This window comes from Halichoeres trimaculatus, unplaced genomic scaffold, assembly GCF_033239565.1.
Source record: "Halichoeres trimaculatus isolate MK-OKI-2021-1 unplaced genomic scaffold, fHalTri1.1 fHalTri1_scaffold_20, whole genome shotgun sequence".
Classification (NCBI taxonomy): Eukaryota; Metazoa; Chordata; class Actinopteri; order Labriformes; family Labridae; genus Halichoeres; species Halichoeres trimaculatus.
The window spans coordinates 20,712,667-20,732,249 of NW_027437198.1; the positions used below are offsets into that span (position 1 = coordinate 20,712,667).

Here is a 19,583-nt window from a genome sequence, read left to right on the forward strand (position 1 = left end):
ATTACAGCCCCATTTCTTCACACAAGCCCTCCTCTTCAGGAGTGAACAGACCAATGTGTACGTATGAGCGCCGTACCTCCTGAAAAAGCTGTGACATCTCACACACCAGACACGAGTTTGATTGCATTTCGCACTTGTGTCTGTCGGAGAGAAAGAAGTCTCGCAGCAGCGGTGTGTGTGTTAGGGCCTGGACGATACAGTTCATGAAACATGTGTTGCCCAGGTTTATTAACCCTCGTAAACCTGCAGAATGACAAGAAACAAATGAGAGAGAGGAAAACTGTTAGTCATGGCAGGATTCACACAGAGTACTAACATTGGAGCAAATAAAGCATGGTTTCATGTGTGCTATGTCACAGATTGAATATCTTGAGGCAGGGGTAAGACATAATATCAATATGACAATAAGTCTTTGGCCTGACATGTGTTACAATTATTGATACACCAGTGTCGAATGCTAATATTTCACTGAAAAAATACAATATTCTAAATAGACATCCTTTCTGATTTGACTGACTGCGCCACTACAGCAAGACCCCCTGCGGTGGTACTAATGACGTCACAGCTAGTAACAAGAAGCACAGTGCGTTGGCCAAAGAAAGAGATGATGGGGGATGATGGATAAAGAAAACAGCTGGATAGTTAGGAAATAGGCCAGTAAATTTCAAACAAGAAAAGAAAAAAGGCATTCTGAAAAAGATCAGCAGATTTAAAACATGTAAATTATTTCAACTCGCTGTATCCTAACAGAAGAGCAGTTCATGAATAAACTGTTGGTTAGCCTAGCATTTGATTGTACCCTGTGTGCTGAAGCCACAGTATTTGTTGCTGTGGTTGATGGTTCAATAGATCATCACGACCATTTTCTGTGTTTCATCTCCAACTTTCTCTTTCACATTTCTGTCTCTCCTTAGCTGTTTTATTGGATTATTGAAAAAAAATACTGGCAACAAATGAGTAAACATGTTTTAGGGGCCTTTAGTATTTTCCCATTTGTACTCTATGCTGAATATTATGATTATCTTTCAATTATTGATAATTGCAAAATTGCTGTTCTATGATTTAATAGATATAGAAAGACTAAATTCATATTCATCCAATGACCAAAGTTTTTATATGAATGTAGAGTACATGCCCTCGCTTGTTTGCTCCTGATACAGAGTTTGGAAGTCTGTAGATGACAGGGCTGTATTAAAAATGCTAAACTTTACCAAGCTTTGTTAGGGTTAGGATGAGGTAAAGAGGTGGGCCTTTAGCTTCTTTGCTCACATCTAGAGGATGGTCAGTTTAATAACCCTTCATATTTTACAAGCTTTGTGATCTGATAAGCTCTTTGGACAAAAACCTTTTTTTTAACCCTTGTATGGTATTCGGGTCTGTGGGACTCGTTTTCATTGAAAGAAAAATGAAACAGTTAATTGTTTTTTCAACCTGAAATTCATTGGCTTCAGCTCATTTTCTGTGAAGAACATAAATCAAAACAAATTTTCTCTGACCACATACTACACACCCACCCTACGCATTCATATTACATACAGGGTGTTTGGGTCTACTGGACCTGGGGCTAACGTGTAGGTCCTGTGTACCCCCACTATGTCTTCCTCCTTTCTGGACCTCCTGATAGTGTTTTCTGCCCCTCCTGTTCCTGTACAAGGTGTGTGTCTGTGTGTATTTGTGCGTGCGTGCTCATTGAAAGTTGAAGCATTGTTGAAAATTCAAACAACACCTACTCTTCCATTCCTGCACATTTTCCCCTTTTGTCTTGCAGGAACCAATTTTTTTTTTTTCATACACTTTCCCTTAAATAGACCCATAAACACTGGCTAAGTAACAACAATACTAATACCACACAAGGGTTAAATTTGATTAATTATTTAATTTATTTAAAATATTTTAAATAAGACAGGCAGTAAACCCTGTGATTGACTGGCGACCAGTCCAGGGTATACCCTGCTTCTCGCCCAATGACAGCTGGGATAGGCTCCAGCCACCTGCGATCCTGCACGGGATAAGCGGTTCGGAAAATGAATGAATGAAGCGCAGGCAGTAAAGATGCTTCTTTTTGACAGAAATGTTCTTTTTTGAGTGTGTATGTAGCTTTAAAACATTTCTAAAGCAAGCATCAACTGGAAACTCAGAGAAGTGCAGTTTTGAGTCCCTCCTCATAAAGCTCTTGCTGATTCATAACACTGCATCATACCATGTACTACTGTACTGTTCAGTACTGTATCATATTATATCATATATCATATTCTATCGTACCATACCATGACTGGTAGTAAACAGGGTTCATTTGTGCTGTTTTTTCTGTCCAAAGAGCTCATCACCTTGCAGAGCTTGAAAGATACCAAGCGTATGACTCACCTGACCACCCTTGTGTGCACCTTTGTGCCCTGGATACTATCAGCCTTAAAAATCACCCAAATTTGCTAAAATGAAAGGGTTGCCTAATTCAAAACCTTTGGTAGCACCATAAAAACAACACTTTTGGTACAAACACACCCTTAATTTTGTGAATTACGCTTGTGTGGTTATTTTACATAATAGTCAACGGTACTTTCAGTTTGAGCTATTTGTGTTTGTTGCTGAAAAATTGACAGTGTGGTTTTTGGTCTGGTTGGCCAGAAAATCTGTGTTTCCTGGAGTAGAACCCAAAGCTGTGAATGGATTCATTTAGAGGGAGAAAATAAAGCTGCAGCCCTCCAGTGATGGTCAGTACAACAGGTGAGACACAGACAGGCCTTGGGTCTAATCCAAGTAAGCAGGGTTTGGTTCTGGAAGAGAGCGCTCAGCAAGAGCTTTCACACTTCAAACTGGTCCTGTTGTTTGCGTGCGCGTACACTCACACACACACGCTCATACACAGTCTACTAACCAATAAGGGCAAGCAGCCAAGCTCTTTAAAGATACAAGGGGGTGAGGAAAGGCAGGGGACACTGGGCTTAGAAATAAAAACACCAACATGTATAAAAGCAGAGACACAACAGAGGGAGCAGAAAAGAAACCAAAGCTACAGATCAGACAGAAAACAGAACAGAGAGAAAACAAGTTCTGGGGACGCACAATACAAATGCAGACACGCTGTGGTGTGCACACAACGACCTCAAGTGCACACGTAGACACACATGCACACACAACTCTGGAAAAATCCCTGCAGCTCACACACACACACACACACACACAAACAGTTGTTTGTCACTGTAAGGCTGTGCAGGCTCAACACTGCACTCCTTTTCCCCACCTATGGTACAGTTCGTAGTGATTTTCCTCCGCTTTGGATTGTGTCGTAATAACTCTAGCTCCCTCTTGGTTGGCTCCCATGTTGTGTATTTCTCTCCTATGCCTGCAGAAACAAACAAACAGACAGAAATGTGACAGAGCGGAGATGTAAGTTGGCCTTGTTTCAAACGCTCAGTGAGTGTCATAACAGAAAACAAAAGGCCATACCTTGCAATTTCCAGGCTTTTCTCTGTTCTTCTTTGGCAATCTGCTCCATGTCTTTGTCGTATATGTAGTCTTGACACACAAAACAATATATTCCACCGTATAATAAGTCTATCGCTGCGAGCAGGAAGGAGGGAAGAAAAAGGAGGGGAGAGAGATTGAATCTTTATTAGAAATAGATTTTTCCCCCCACAGAAAAACACACTGAGTTTCATTTTACTGTCCAACCTGGTTGGCACAGTTACCCTCAAGACAAGTGCTTTCCCCGCCCTACATCATCCACTCACTGCAATATATTTCCATCTCATTGCTCTCACTGAACAATTTCAGGAGATGCGAGGAGAGCAATGATGGAATAGGTGTATTTGTCTCCCACCCCCACCTGGCTTTCAGCTAACACACCGTCCTTTCAGTTCTCAAACTCCACAGCAACAATATCTCAGCTCTGTTGCCTTAACAACCTATTTTTAGCTCAAACGGACATATCTCTGGTTCTGGCTCTACCTACACTGAGAAAGCAAGCAAGAACATCATGTAGTAAAGCTGACTTGTGAGTGTTATCACCACCATTCAATGTTTTCTTTGTGACTGCATGTGCAATGAAATTGGAGAGCTACTCTGGATGAAAGCAACACGGCTAGAAGAGATAAGTGACGGCTGAGCATGTGGCAGCGTGGGATTTTAAAAGTTTGCCATGTTTCCTAGGAAGCTGGAACTTTGCCGAAAATATTACAAAGTCATTAAAATACCATTGAAATTGAAGCAGTCTTTCTAGAGTAAAAGAGTGCAGCACTTGAAAAATTAAGTTGCACCAAGGCATCAAATACAAAACAGCATTTAACTTCTTCAAAACAAACACATTTTCAATTATAATATTTCATAAGTTATCCTTCTGCAGTTATAAAGTCTGAATGTTTTTTCATCAATTAGAAAATCCTGCGCTTGTCTTCCGGTTTGATTCTGGAAGGAATGTACATTCCAGTTTTTGGCCAGTTCTGATTTCTTTTAAGTTTGCTTTTTTGAACACCAGAATGAGTGAAAAAGTTGAACGATGATGATGTCTACAGACGTTATCAGGAGCCATATTTTCTCCAAAGTATGCACATCACATTTGATCCAGTTTTTAAGACTTAGGCCCAGTTTGCAGGACGTTTCATCTGAAAATGCTAGAACGTAGTGAAAAAAATCTGGGACTGAAAACTCTGTAGTAAGCATGCCAGGCCTGTCGGTGGCGCTATAACTGTCTTGTCCAGAAGCCCCTCTTGGGAGATGTCCATCGAAGTAGAGTTGAGCCGATCATCTGGTGTATTGGGGAATACTAAGAGCAGAAGTGGAGTAACAGATGCGCATTTTGTTGAAAGACAGTCAGCAGATTCAGCAGATTGAGCAGCACATGGACAACATGGTAGTCTGCGACGATCGTAACAATGGTACTGTCGGACTGTTGTAAGCGCTTGTGCGAAGCGGAGCGTGACATCAGCGTTTCCGCTGTAAACACCAGCTTACTGTTTACATGGCAATGGTGGCGTTTACAGCGTTTAAGAAAAATTCCACTTTTCAAAAGTTTGCGTCTTAGGTCGGCTAAAACGCTGTTTCCATGTAAACACCAGGTTAAAACACAACGCTACTTCTGCGTTTCACCCTAAAAGCTTTGTTGTGTAAACGGCCCCTTATCCAGGGGATCTGACATCTTAACTATTTTCCAACCTAGCTCATAAACCAAGACTCAAATGAAGGATTTAAATTGGAAAAAAAAAAAAAAAGATTTTTGAACAAGAAAAATCTACCTACCCCTATTGTGTGCTGAATTTACTTTTCTTACCTTACTTTCATATATTGTCTCAATTATTTTGGAAAGTTTGTCACTTCATCAAAGAAGATGCCAAAAAAATTAAAAAAGAAATAGGACAAAAATAACATGAGAAGAAGTTGTAAACAAAGGTGTATAAAGAATCCAGAGAACGCAAAAATGACTTAAGAAAGCATGGTACGAGTCTTTGGGAGTCCAGTTGAAAGGAAAAAGGGTGAATACAGGAAACAGTCCTGAGAGGAATATTTTCTGTGTAGTAGGCAGGGGAGTTTGGCACTCTGTTCCTCTTCACCTTTAATCAAATTATTCAGTGTCAGAGAGGCTCCTGTGGAAAGCTCAAAGCTAATTAACTCTGTAGCCGTCCACACGGGGTGTGAGTGCGTAACCAAACTGTTGAAATCCATTAAATAAGATAAAGTCATTCACAAAATAGTACTTTCTTCTCCCGACTGCCCTGTCCCTATATTTAGATGTCCCTGCAAGAGTAATATCAAAGTCTTGCTAATTAGCGCCATTGTCTTTTTTAGCATAATTAGCATGTGAGGTTGAGGCAAGGCTTTCTCACAGCTGTGGATTAGCAATGTCTACCCCTCCCCTGCTGCTACATGAAGGGGAGGGTTCAAACTTAAACCCATGACATTTGACTGGATAAGGCGCTCCCACCAGAATGCTAATGTGCAGAGAGGTTTAGCTCTCTGTCAGCTCTGAGGAGGAAGTTGCCAAAAGTAATGCTGTAATCCTTCACTGATAATAGCTGATGCTGCAGCGGGCCACTGGGGTGCATGTGAATGTGAGGCCTGACGTGATGAGACTAAGCCACGGCAGTATTGATATGACCGTTCAGTGAAACAGGGTTATTGACTTTTTTTCATGTTAAATGAGTTCTGAAAAGAACAAGTTGTGACTTAGACAGGATCACTTCTTTAACATTTGCGAGTGTGTTAGGAACTTACCTAGGTTATGTCTCTTGTTTTTGGCGTGCTCGTGGATGTGTTTCTTCGTAAAACAGCCGAAAAAGACGCAGTACAGACAAGAGTGGAGTCGGTTCAGGTGGGCGCCACACATGTGACAGATGCAGGACTTGGCCTGCAAAGCATAGAGGGGATAAGGGGAAAGGTGTGGAGAGCACAAAGAAAAAACACAAGAGGACAGTCAGTATGGTTAGAAACACCTCAGCAGCAGGGCAGAGCCCAGAGCTAAAATGTAGAGCGCATAGGCCGCCAGAGTGGAACTCCCTGGCAGCTGAATTAGATTGCTATCTTTCAGGCAGTCGCACAAACACTTCGCAGACACCGTGCTTGAAGAGACCCGATACGGGGACAGACTAAAGATTGCTCGTTCTGTTGACAAATCCAGCTCAGTTGAATAACAACATATTCCACAGTGAATCTCACTCTCTAACACATGCAGAGCTTGATGGGATTTAATGCTTGGGTGACATACAAGAGATAGGGGACAAAATTGAGTCGAAGCACACACTAACAGCTGAGGTTTGTGTGTTTTGCTTGGCTACAGCACAGGTAACCAAAGAGTTTAAACAAAAAAAGTGCCTAACATCTTGATAAACCTGCTGATGTAGGCCCTACATGGACATACTAACTGCAGTAATGTAAAACAAAATGCATAGAGATGATGACATGACCTGATAATCAGACCAGTGAAGGTTAATGGATCTGGAAAATTTGAGACAAACTGATCTGTGTGTACCATCTGTGTTATTATAATAAAAAGAAGCATGCTTCGGAGTGAGGAGGTGAGATTATCTGACAAACTGCAAAACCTTTGTGAGTCACTTGATTCTATCTATTTGTTCAAGCAGACTTTGTGGCCGGAGGAGGATCAGACAGCAGTAAAAACACAGCACCCATGGGACACGAATGCTTGCTTTGGTGCCTTTACATTGTTACTTAACAATTGCTGCGCAGTAACACTGTACACCCCATCTGACAGCTACCGGGAATTTTAAGGCAGAGCGTTTTCCTTCATGCAACTCAAAGCATGATTGGACTCTATCCTTTCTTGTAATATTTACCTCCACCAAGAAGGTTGTGTTTTTGGGAGAGTTTGTCTGTCTGTGAACATTACTCAAAAAGTGACGGTTGGATCTTGATTAAATTTTCAGCAAATGTTCAAAATGGGATAAGGAAGAAGTGGTGAAAGTTTGGTGGTAATCCCGATCACCGCCTGGATCCAGGACTTTTCTAAAAGATTCTTTATCATTGTGAGATAGGGCCGTTTTCTCCATATGTGTGTATAACTCACAACAATAAATGGACGGATTGCTTTGCAAAACAATACAAGACAAGGTCACCATAATTTCCGACATGTTAAAGTATTTTCCAGATCCTGGCAATATTCTGGATACTAAGATCTGGAATGTGAAATATGAACACTGTCAGGTAACAAATTATCGCACAAACCCGCAACTAACACCAAATTGTAGCAGACAGTCTGCTGGAAGGGAGTATAACATTAAAGTAGGACTAAACTGTTGTGTGAGGATCACAATATGCTTGACGGAGGTTCTGCGCTCTCTGAGTGCTTTTCTAGTTGCTGTATGATACGCGGAAACATGTTGCCTTCACCATTTTGACATGTTGTCAGCTCCAATGGTTGCATGAATCTTTTGGAATTGGTAGGTCCAAACTTTAGCTTTCAATGTTGAAGGAGCTGATCTTAGGAAGGGAAAAACACAAAAAAGCAAGGACTCAATACAGACCATTCACCTGTTCCACCAGCTTTTTCCACTGGAAATCAAAAAGTATTTCGTCGGAATGTCCAGCACAGTAATTCTCCATAATGTACCTGGGAAATACTCCTAAAAGCTTATATTAAATGTACAGAATTTAGACTTCATGCCATAAAATGGATGATAAAAAAAAAACAAAGTAAGTACATCAGCAAATGCAAAACCTTTCAGCATTCAAGATACTCAACGCTTTAAAGGAAATTAACACAAAGAGTAGTCTGCAAGCCTGCATCTATAATGGGATTTTAAGTTGAATAAGCAGGGATGGAGAGCTATCTAATCAAAGCCTTTCAAGGTTCGGACCTGCTGCAACGACTCTACCACTCACACAGGAAAGACCAAAGAAAAAGTGTGAAACACAATGATGAGTGGAGAGGTGTGAAACCAACCCATATATTCACTCACACCTACACCTAGCCTAAGCTTTTGGATATGAACCCAACAACCCTGAACTGAATTGTCTGCCTTTAGCTATCTTTTTACAGGGGATACAATAGTACAACCTGATACTGTCTGAAAAACATTAACGCTTATTGTTGCCGAGAAATGAAATAGCTTGTACCAGTCAGTTTCACTTCCTTTCTCTTGATGATACTCAACACTAACGAGTATGTGGAACAGATTAGACATCAAGATGATAAAAACCTCAAAATCAAAAGGCACAACAGTTAGGCTGACTTAATGATTCATTAGAGAGTTTGTAGATCCCATAAAAATCAACATAATGTAACAAATACAGAAACATTTCAAGGCCAAAAACCCATACCAGTATCCATATATTTTCTAATCCAATGTAGTTGAAGTATTAGCTAATCACCTGAACTCTTTGGTGTAAATAGATGTTATGTTTACGACATCCAGCTACAGCAGCTTAACACACAAAACTGATCACAGGTAAAATAATTTGAATCTATCTGCTGTAATTTTATGGGTTCATAAAATTAATGCACTGAAACCGTTATTTCTATGGCCAACATGATGGACTACTCATGCTTTATGTGTGGCGTTCCTATCTTTCAGTCAGTGGGGAGTGGGGACCTTGGATTTGAACAACTTTTGGGTGGACACTAGACCCTTTTGTAACAAAAAGTGCAGTATAAATCACAGACTGTCCAATTCATGGACGTAGTGTCTGTGATGTCACCCATTTGTTCCTGATACAGAGTTTTGAAGCCTATAGTCGGTGGATTCCCTTTTGGATATGCAAAACTCTACCACCCAGCTTCGCTCAAGTTTGGATGAAGTAAAGAGGCATCACATTGTTGTTAATGTGGCTGTTGTTCTGCATTTCATAAATAAATTTAAAAAAAAATAGTAACACATGAATAATTGTAATTAATTTTAGAAAAATTGAAAATGTAAAAAATTTGGTTTAGTCATCTCAGCATGTAACATATTTATTTGAAATACATTTCATCAACTATTGAAATTGAAAATAACATTGGGCAATACATTTCGGAACATGGCTGATATTCAAACCAGAAGAAATATTTAGCCACATTGTTCTACATGAAACCTGTGTTTGTACCGAACACTAGCTAGTTACTGTCTTGGACTTAGACTGTAAATTGAGTTTCGCAAATGTGTTATTAATTAGAAAACATGATGGGGACATCAGCCTCAGAAGTGCAGGCCCTGGCCATCACTGATTATTTCAAAGAGCCATTAGTGGACCTGAATAATCAACCAGCTGATTGTAAATCAATCTCACTCTTATGTGTACCTCTGAATTTATGAGCCATGATTTAGCATTAGCATGTACTTTATTATTCTTCACCTGTCCAGAGAGCTTCTGTTAGTTTTCTAGCCTTCAAATCAGTGGTAAGTTTCTCATGTCTATGCAGATAAAAAATTGACTGCTTCATTTTCAGCTTCAGTAATTGTTTGGTTGAACTGATTGCATTAACTTCACACAAGGACTCTTGAGGTGCTTGATTCTATGCCGCCCTTCTAGCAACAACCACAAATTTGGGAAAACAAGTGTGTCATATCGCCACACCAGTGAGCCTCTCTGTTAGCTCCCTTTATGGTGTGTATCAGCAAAAGACTGTAAAATACAGTGGTCCCCAACTCCCGGGCTGTGGACCAGTACTGGTCTGTGGGTCGATTGGTACTGGGCTGAACATTAAATATACTGAACTAACTTCATTTCAGTTTGATTTATTATCTGGTCCTGAATGATGTTTTATTTTGAAAAGTGACCGGATTCTCTCTGTCATACCTCTCAATGACTCAGTCTTGGTGACAAACCCAAAAGCTAGCAAAACAGACAAAAAAAACAAACATCTCTGAAAAGTTTCTATGGACAGGCCAGAGCCAGTTAAGAGACAGAAAAGGGCCGGTCTGTGAAAAAATTGTCTGACATTGAACCGGTCCAGACTGCTGGCATAATAGATTGACAAAGTCTCCATGACATCATCCATCTGTTTCAAACAAGAAGTTTTGAAGCATCATCAGCAGCAGCCATATTGAAAATGGGGCAGGTTTTGACCCCATTCGCCAACAGCATAGGGCACTCGCTTATCAGTCAGCAGTACTATGCCTCTGATGTATAAACTTGTCATCCTAATATCCTCAACACTGCTGAGTTAAAATTAAAAAAAAAAAAAAGGGACCTTAACCTGACACAGTGTTTGCCATTGGAGATTAGCTATTGAGACTTAAGTCATTTCTGTGCCATGCTGTTAACATGTTAGCTTCTGCTGTGAAAATGGCTTTTTTTGGTTTGGTGTGTATGGTTTCGGGTACTGGAGCCAGCCTCAAGTGGACACTCGACGAACTGCAGTCTTTTAGCATTCTCACACTGCCTCATATTTCTAACTGTAGGTTGCTGTTTGGACATAGCATGCCAAGATAATATATACATACCATTGCACTGATAACATACAGTATACAATTGATGTAAATAATGGCATCTAACAAGGTTAAATGATTCTACTCCATGAATCTGCCCCAACAATGAGTTGTTCATCACCAATCTAGTGTTTTGATACAGGATCTGGCGAATATCCTGCACTGCTGTCTTATTTTTAAAGCTCTGGAACAGTGTTTCAAACAAATGTCTTCCAAAGGTGTTGACTAAGCTGTCCTTGGCTAATTTACTTCTTATATACAAAAAAATCATTTTCTCTCAGAGCTAAAAGAGAAAATATGAAGAGCTCATATGTGGGTGTAAATGATTAATAAATCTGCAGAAGCAAGTGAGTGTGCGACTGGTGTTACAGTATTTGCAGACTCCTTTATGCACAGAAAGACTGAGAGAGGACATAGTAAAAATACAACATCTATTTGCAAGCAGGAGGGACAGTGATGTTACAGGCAACACCAGAAATATGCCACAATGCACTGCAGCAGAGACGGGCTGCAAAACTCACAGCCTGGTGTGTGTTTTAGCTGAGCATTGGTAGGCGTGAGCAAAATTGTGATGACAATGCAGTAGAGGGGATATTCAGGGTGGCAGACCCTAAGCTCTGTTTTTATTCATATTGGTGTGTGAGCCAGCCAGCTTTATACGGCTGTGTGAGAGACCGGTAGCACACAATCTGTGATGGAGGCTTTTCTGAGAGGAAACAAATTGTTCAAGGTCACCAAACACAAGATCAAGAGAATTTCATTTCGGCACGTAGCTTGTTGCATTTGCATGCTGAGAGAAAAGAGGCACACAGGGGAGATAAAAAGGTGTAGAGCTTGTGGAATGACTTGCAGAGTGTAAATGCAACCCATCATGCTAATACAAAAGCAGAAAGGAACAGGCCATGCTTCATGTACGAATACGTGTTTTAGCAGCATCTTTTGATTTCGTAAGTCCCCATCCCTCCATTGCACCACTACTCCAAGTAAAAAACAAGAAACCCTGCCAGTGCCACGCCTTGCCCTCCTCTTCACCCTCCTCCCCTGCTTTAACACCCCTTTAGCGGGCAGAAAATCTATCTCTGCCCCCCCCTCCCTTCACTGTCTTCTGTGTGCTCTCAACCTCTTACCGTGGTTCACAGCCTGTCTATTCCTCTGTGTCAGCAGTCCCTACATCTCTCTGGGTCTTTTAATGTTCTATTAGATCAGGTATTGATCAAGCGCTGGCTCAGATGACTGGAACAAGTGTCAAACAGGTAGCAAGCTCAAGTTTGTGCCCCTCCTATCTAGGATGTTGGAGGCATTTAGGCTGGGCTCAGCGTCCGGGGGAACGACCCCTGCTAATGTACGAAGCTGTTGATTGAGGGATGCTGAAAGGCATGAGCTGTATAAGAAGATCTCCAATATATTTTACATGAGGTTAAGGTCAAATTACATGCTTTGTTTTCTTATTGAAAACATGAATGTCCATCAGCTAACACTCATCCTGAACTCCAGCGTGGATCCTCCTTGCTCCACAGACCTCCATCACTTCATGCATCCTTTCAACCTGACAGTGTTATTCCTCCTTCCGCATTTAGAATAATGTGTTTATACGTTCAAACAGATCAAGTAAAGCGATGAGCTGTAACTGAGTAGGAGAGGAGGAAGACGGGGACGATAATGATGTGGACAAAGGTCTGGCTCTACTGAGCACGCTCCTGCTGCTGCAAAGAACAGACCGGGGAGGGGAGAGTCAATACAGAGCAGAGAGCGCAGCTATATGAGAGCAGTGACTCACCACAGCACTCATAAGCCTGCGCATGCTTCTCTACACACACATGCTCATGCATACAGAGAATTAACAATGGCTGACATGCGTGCTGCACAGGAAAAAGATGCATGAGATCTGCATAGGCTTATTCACAGACAAAGCCAGGAAGCTTTCTGTTCTGGTTTCTGCTTTGAATAAGCCAAAGGAGGCTGGGGAAGGAAACTAATGGTGAAGCTTCAGAACCGCGCTATCGACTGACCCCGTGGGGCTGCAGCCTGTCAGTGCCGCCTTGGCAGGATGATGTTGTTACCCAGCATCCCCCCACTTCATTCCTACTATCTCCACATGAGAATTCCTGGCCTGCAAAACGCAGTCTCAGTACGCAGCCCCAGAGACGCGCGCGCACACACACACACACACACACACACACACACAATATGAACCTTACTCTATTCTCTTTTCACTTCCATCCTCCATCAGCTCATTGTAACCTCACTTGACAATGACATGCTGTGTGGACTTTGCGTGAGAAGAATGTATTCCCACCTCATCCAAATGAATCTGAATAGGAGGAGGGATGAGGGAGTGTGTAGTTTGGCCTCATACTGTCACACAAACCGCTTTAAGGACATTACAGCTAGACCACGAACCCCCAGCCAGTGGATTCAAGCTATTTTCCATCTGTAGAAAAGAAATAAAACTGGATGAAATGTGGACAAAGTGGAACTAACTGAAATACTCACAGTGGAGTAGCTTTAACGCTGTGATCAGAAATTCTGTTTTCTGTTTCTCAGGGTGGTGTGATACAACAGGGTGTGCAGCACATGGGATGGATTAACAGAGGCGTGAATGTGTAGATCTGATTAAGATCACTTAGTTAGGCACTTGTGCTCTCTTGATTTCCAGAGATCAAAGAGTGGGGGGTAGCTAAAATATTTCCCCCTCCTGAAAGTTCAGTAAAAAAAAGTTACAGTTACAGACTGTGGTTTGAGAGAATAATCTGTGTCCAAGCAGAGAAGTGAAACCCAGGACCAGAAGCTTACACACATGATCAGAAAGGCCGCTCGCTCAGGTACAAGACAACATTTACCCTCTTTACCAGAGTGTGGAGCGACCCAGGCTGAAATGTTAAAATGTTGACAAGCAAAAGAGAAAATTCAGTCAGCAGTGTGTTTGTCTGCACAGATGGCTAACAGTCTAGCTCCAGCTCAACAAAAGGCCGCTTGATCATTCATCAAACCTTGCAGCAACCAGACGCCCACAGCCACCCACACAAATTCAACCAAGAGGGTAAGGGTGGGAGAAGAAATCGAAAATCGAAATATCAGAATTTTTTTGTTTGACAACATCAAAAGCAGGATCAGTCAAACAAAAAAATTTTTTCAAATTTAAATTCTTAATTTCAGTCTTTGTTTATAAACTGGATTGTAAAAGAGTTACCACTTTTCTCCAGCAGATGTTGAAATGTTTCTCTCTGACTCACGTGATGTGCATTTTATGGGAAAGAAGCGCTCCTGATATAGTCTGTAGACATCATCGTCATTTTACTTTTTCACATGGTCTGGTGTTAAAAAAGCAAACTAAAAATCGCAAAAATTAAAAACAGAATGGAATCGAGAGAGTAGCATATTGTCGCAGCCCTTCAAGAGGAGGTGATGTGATTGACACCCACGGGCCCACTGGGACTTGCATGTTCTTCACTCAGTTTCACTGAATCAGAGTCCACTGGTCACTAACATTGCCTAAGGGAAGATCTATGAGCACAACCCACAGATTAGAGCCACAGTGGGGCTATTAGTGAACTACAGGTTTTAAAGGTGAGTATATTTAGAGCAAACCTGAAGTAATAAATTATCAAGCACAGGTCTGGAGACACATTTTTCACCTCTTTTACAAGGACAGAGAACCACTTCCAGATAAAATGCTGTGTCCTAAGAAAAGCCGTCACTTGAGGCCGAGGTTTTCACAATGGGGAATAATTGAGTGTCCACACCAGGAAAGATTGATCGCCTCTTTGGTTTTGGGCTTGGCTGGCCCCTAGAGAGTGATTGACAGCTCATTAGCCAGATGGTGGTTCTAAGGGTGGGCTGGACAGCAGCCTCATTGGCTGGCTTGCACCATGACCAGCATGCTTTGAAGCAGTTATTTCTTTCTAAAGGCTGTTTGGGCAAACGGATGGCAGAGGAGCTGGATGCTCCTTACACAGTAATGAGCTCATCCCTCATCACCCACACTGTATGTTTACAAAAACTAATCACCTTGTATGATAGCGCTATGGTACTGAGTACATATTTTGACAAAGACCTTTTCAGCTACAATATAACATGGTATTCTATTTCAAAATCAGAATCAAGTTTTGTTGCCGAGTACATTTGCACAAGAATTTGTCTTGGTGTGTTGGTGCCAACTAGAGCTGAAACGATTCCTCGAATGATTCGAGGTACTCGATTACAAAAAATACTCAAGTAATTTTCTCCACCTCGAGGAATTGTTTAATCTTTAAAAAGATCAAAGAGTGGTATTTCAAATAGAGCTGAGGCCATATTAAGAGAGTTTTCAGACCCCTCAAGCTACCTCTTATACAAAATTGCAACTAGCAACAAATCTAGCTTCTTTTCTGAAGTTTGGAGACTAATGGGTCAATTTACGAAACGGGTGCCATTTGGGTCCACAACATTTGATGAGATGTACAAGGCACAAAAAATGTGTCAAAGTGTGTTTACAAATTTTGGAGCTACCAAAGCAAGTGCTCTTATTGACATGCTGTATCAGAAAATTCTAGTTCTTAAAGAGAAAGATTTTCATTTAAAAGAATAACTGCTCTTTAACTAAACAAAAATGTATTTCATCCAATTACTCGATTAATTGATGGGATTTTCCATAGAATACTCGAATACTAAAATATTCGATAGCTGCAGCCCTAGTGCTAACAATAAACAAGAAAATAATGAAAATGCGGACGGAACATAGAAAAAGTAAAGAAATTAAATGTAAAAATGTGCAAAATGAATATAGAAAAATAATTATATTAAAATAGAATAAAATAAAACAAAAAATAAAAAATGAATATTTACAGAAAAATGAAATAATAATGATTAACAAAATAAAAAAAATAAAAATCTTCTAGTAAATGATAAAATGTTATATGCAGCCTTTAATACTTTGCTTGCCACTATATTTCCAGCACTTTGCCCCCCTTGCTGAGAGTTTTTCCTTTAGGGATGATTGCTTAAGCACAGAAAGTGACAACACTCTCACTCAAAGTTGTACCAAAGCATTTTCTCTCCTTTAGCACCTCCAATCTGCAAGGATGAAAGCGCTGCTTCAGAGTACATCCAGCTCACTGAGTACAATGACTAACCTCAAACACATTTTAGCACCTATATATTTAAAAAAAGAAATGCTGAACACATATGAGAGGCTAGGTTTGTTAAGGGGGAAAAAAAATCAAGGAAATGGTTTGCAAAAGAAGGCCCCCACAAGGTGACACACCGGGCCCGCGATTACTCCGGGAAGGAGGTCACAGACCTTGTGCTATTTGTCTAGTCTGAGTCATTCAGCCACAGCTATAGTGACTGACAGAGCGAAAGCCACATCGGACATGACTTGGGAGTGACTGAGAGTGCACAGACATCGGGGAGATAGGGCTGGATGGAGGCCAGGAAGCAAAGTCTGACATCATCCAACCCACTAAGTGTTGTCTAAGAGGCAGGAGGGTGAGGGGAGAGGACATAATGGGGAGCAGGGAGAATGAATGAGTTTGAGGCTTGGCTAGTTCAACATGAATTTCATATTAAAACTTCTGTGAATAAAAAAAGACATCTTGTGGTTCAATGATGAAGAGAATGTTCAAAAATGTAAGTACAGTATAAGGATAAAAAATAACGTGTGTGCATTTTTGCATGGAACTTGCAGGAAAATTCAGAGGCAGATGAGAATTGTGGGTTGACTTCAGTTTGAAAAAAAAAGTGAAAGCCGAGAAAAGGAGCAAGAAAAAGGCGTGGGAGTGAGTGCAGAAGAGGAGCAAGCAGAGGCTATGAAAAGGCTGGAGGAAAAAAAATCCTGATGCTACAAACGTATGCTGATGAGTCAGGGTGGAAGCTTGTGATGCGATGGGAGACTGATCTGACGGAGAGATCTGCTCACAGCACAGGAATCAGCCGCTCCCTGGGATTGGCTGTGCGTTAGTTGGTGCGTTTTGTGTTTTGTATGTGTGTGTGTGTATGTATGGAGAGAAAGGTGACTGAAAGAAATGAATGTCAAGGTTGGTGATTTATCCATTTTTCAACCTTTGAAAATCATTGCAACATCTAGCGAGCAATTTCTCTCTCATCTTTCCTGTACGCACAGGAAAGGGACCGGTGGGAAATAGGTATGTGTGTGAGTGTGTCAGGGTATGGGGAGGGGGTGGTGGGTAGATTCCTCTGATCATATATGATTTATGAAAACCACGAGATAAAAAAGGTTGACTTCAGTCAGCTCTCTAATCACGACCCTTACCCCTTTAATCAAAGTGACAGCGATTCTTCAAAGCACTTTATGGCAGTAAAATTCTTCCAGCCCCACCCGTCCTGCTTTCATCCCGTCTTATTTCCACTCAACCTAAGATAATAGCTCTGCTTTAACGCTACGGTAGATCCCTTCATGGGTCCACTGTTTTACATATAACCTTGTTTTCCAGATAGTAAAACGGCAGTCTATTGAGCTGCATGGACCAGAACATGCAAAATAAATAACCTGCATGAATATTCACACTATCTGTCTACAACCAAAGCCATTCACAAAGTATAAATTATGAATATGATCAGGGCTGGGCCTATACAGGAGAATGAATTCAACTGTTAAAATGAAGGGCAGGTTTCTACCCACGAGCTGTGCAGACATCTTCTCAGCAACGCAGCTTTAATGGCACTTAGCAATCTGGAGGAACATGAATCTCAATTAAGAGAGGAAAAGATAAGAAATCTGTTCAGACAAAGCCTTGCGTGCCAGGCAATCGCTCACTAAACATACACTCTCAGCAATAATACATGAAAAGACAGGGATCAAAGTAAAGACCGAGGAAAATTGAAGGGGAACTACGTGAGAGAAAAATAGTTCCTCCTCTGCAATCTGAAGGAGGCAATTTCTGTTACATGACACAAAGTGACAGCGGGTGTAGCCCCTCTGGCTAGCTAAATGGAGTGGCCAATCTGAACCTTTCTGCTAACTCACAGCACTTGACATGTCGCACACCTTAATCATAAGCAATACAGTGAAGCTAGAGAGAAAACATCAGAGATATTTCGTATACTCAATGTCATTTAGCATCAAAGGAAAGAAAATCTGTATTCTTGTGTATTCGTTTCATCTTTCTTAGCGGGGTATCTTTAATACACTGCTCAATTTGCATGTAATCGTTTTCTCCATGGAGACTTGCCTTGTCGAATTAGGAATTTATTTGGGTGTCATTAGTGTTTGTACAAACAGGATGATTAAGACAAAATCAAATCAGAGCGGAGGGCCAAAAGAGTCCATGACAACATCGCATTTGTCATCAAGTGAAGTGTAAGCACACAATTTCAGGCTGTCACTTGTGTGCAACGGCAACAATATAAACTCACATGCTCAGAGCATTTCACAAAGAAGAAAATGTTCTTTCAACAGTTATATTCCACCATCACAGAGGGGTGGAGCCTATCCCAGCTGTCACAGAGCAAGAGGTAGGTTACACGCTCAACAGGTCGTCTAACAAATAAAGACGCCAATAACACTTTCAACAATCTGGAGCCACAAATTAACCAGACATGTTTTTGGACTGTGGGAGGAAGTACCCACGCATGCACAGGAACATGCATACTCCTCACAGACTGCCCAGCTAGGGACTCAAACCACAACCTTCCTCTTGTCAAACAATTATCCAAACATTTCCCAACGGATGATACCAAGTGACACATCCCATAATATCATCTCTGCACGACACATCTCTGACATCCATTCTGCCTTTTGCTTCTCGTGTCGGTTGTTTCTCATTGTGCATGCTGAGCAGGTGACAGATTTTCCACCTCTGTCCCTGCACATTGCCAGGACATTGATTTTAGCCTGAGGTACGGAGGGTGACAGCTTGCAGGGATGCTGAGGACAGACTTAAGGAAGAATATAGAAAAAAGGAAAGGGAAAGAGGAAGGATAGGAGGCAAGAGCTAATAAAATACTACATCAAACCTCATCTTTCCTATCTCTGTCCTGATGGCAGATTCTTTCAACCAACTGCGTTTTTATGTTGATGTCTACTTTGTATTTAGCACCACTGTCTTTTTCATCATCAAACATCAGAGCACTCTTCATTGTAGCTGCCATCTATCAAACACATATTTTGACACTGCTAAGACAGATGCAGAATTTCTGTATGTGTTTTCAACCCACTCCATCAGAGATGCAAGACTACCGCACCTCGTGAGATTGCAATGGCTGAATGCCACCGGAGCAGCACTCCACCTGCTCTGCATGTCAGATTAGTCAGGTGGGTAGGAGCCTAAGTGAAGAGGGTGTGCATCACAGGGCTCTCATACAGCCGCATCCTACAGTGCATTTAAGCAACGCTGTATTCTGGAGCCTCCCTCTCATTCTCTCTCCATCAGTCACCTGTTCCACCAAGTGTCTGGGTCCAGATCGGCAAGGCAGAGGTACACAGCACAACAGATGTTAAGCAGCTGTTGCACGACAAAATCAGATACAACCGAGTTCATAGATGCAACAGCTTGACCGCTTTTTGGGCACAATTTCAAGAGAAGAAATGACACAGCTTCTTTTTTACAGAGATAAATATAGAGATTTTTGGAAACTGTTTGTTTTTTTTACACCAATACTGAGATCGAAGCATCACGTAAACAAAGTATCTCTCTGACACCATCTGGGATAAAATACATATTGTGTGGAATAACACCAATTGCCAGCATTTCACTTATCTTGACTGCTACAAAATTCTATGCTAGGACT

General features: G+C 41.3%; 1 protein-coding gene across 3 annotated transcripts in view; it reads right to left on the bottom strand.

Annotated features, from left to right (window-relative positions):
• usp22 (ubiquitin specific peptidase 22) overlaps nt 1-19,583 on the bottom strand; it is a 99,222-nt gene that overhangs the window by 12,386 nt on the left and 67,253 nt on the right. For all 3 annotated transcript variants that reach the window (XM_074696851.1, XM_074696849.1, XM_074696850.1), the window contains 4 exons: nt 6,208-6,340; nt 3,448-3,561; nt 3,242-3,343; nt 77-243 (listed from right to left, as the gene is read on the bottom strand). In XM_074696851.1, the coding sequence (XP_074552952.1) occupies nt 77-243; nt 3,242-3,343; nt 3,448-3,561; nt 6,208-6,319 (495 nt within the window). In that variant the 5' untranslated portion in view covers nt 6,320-6,340. The remainder of the gene's footprint in view (nt 1-76; nt 244-3,241; nt 3,344-3,447; nt 3,562-6,207; nt 6,341-19,583) is intronic.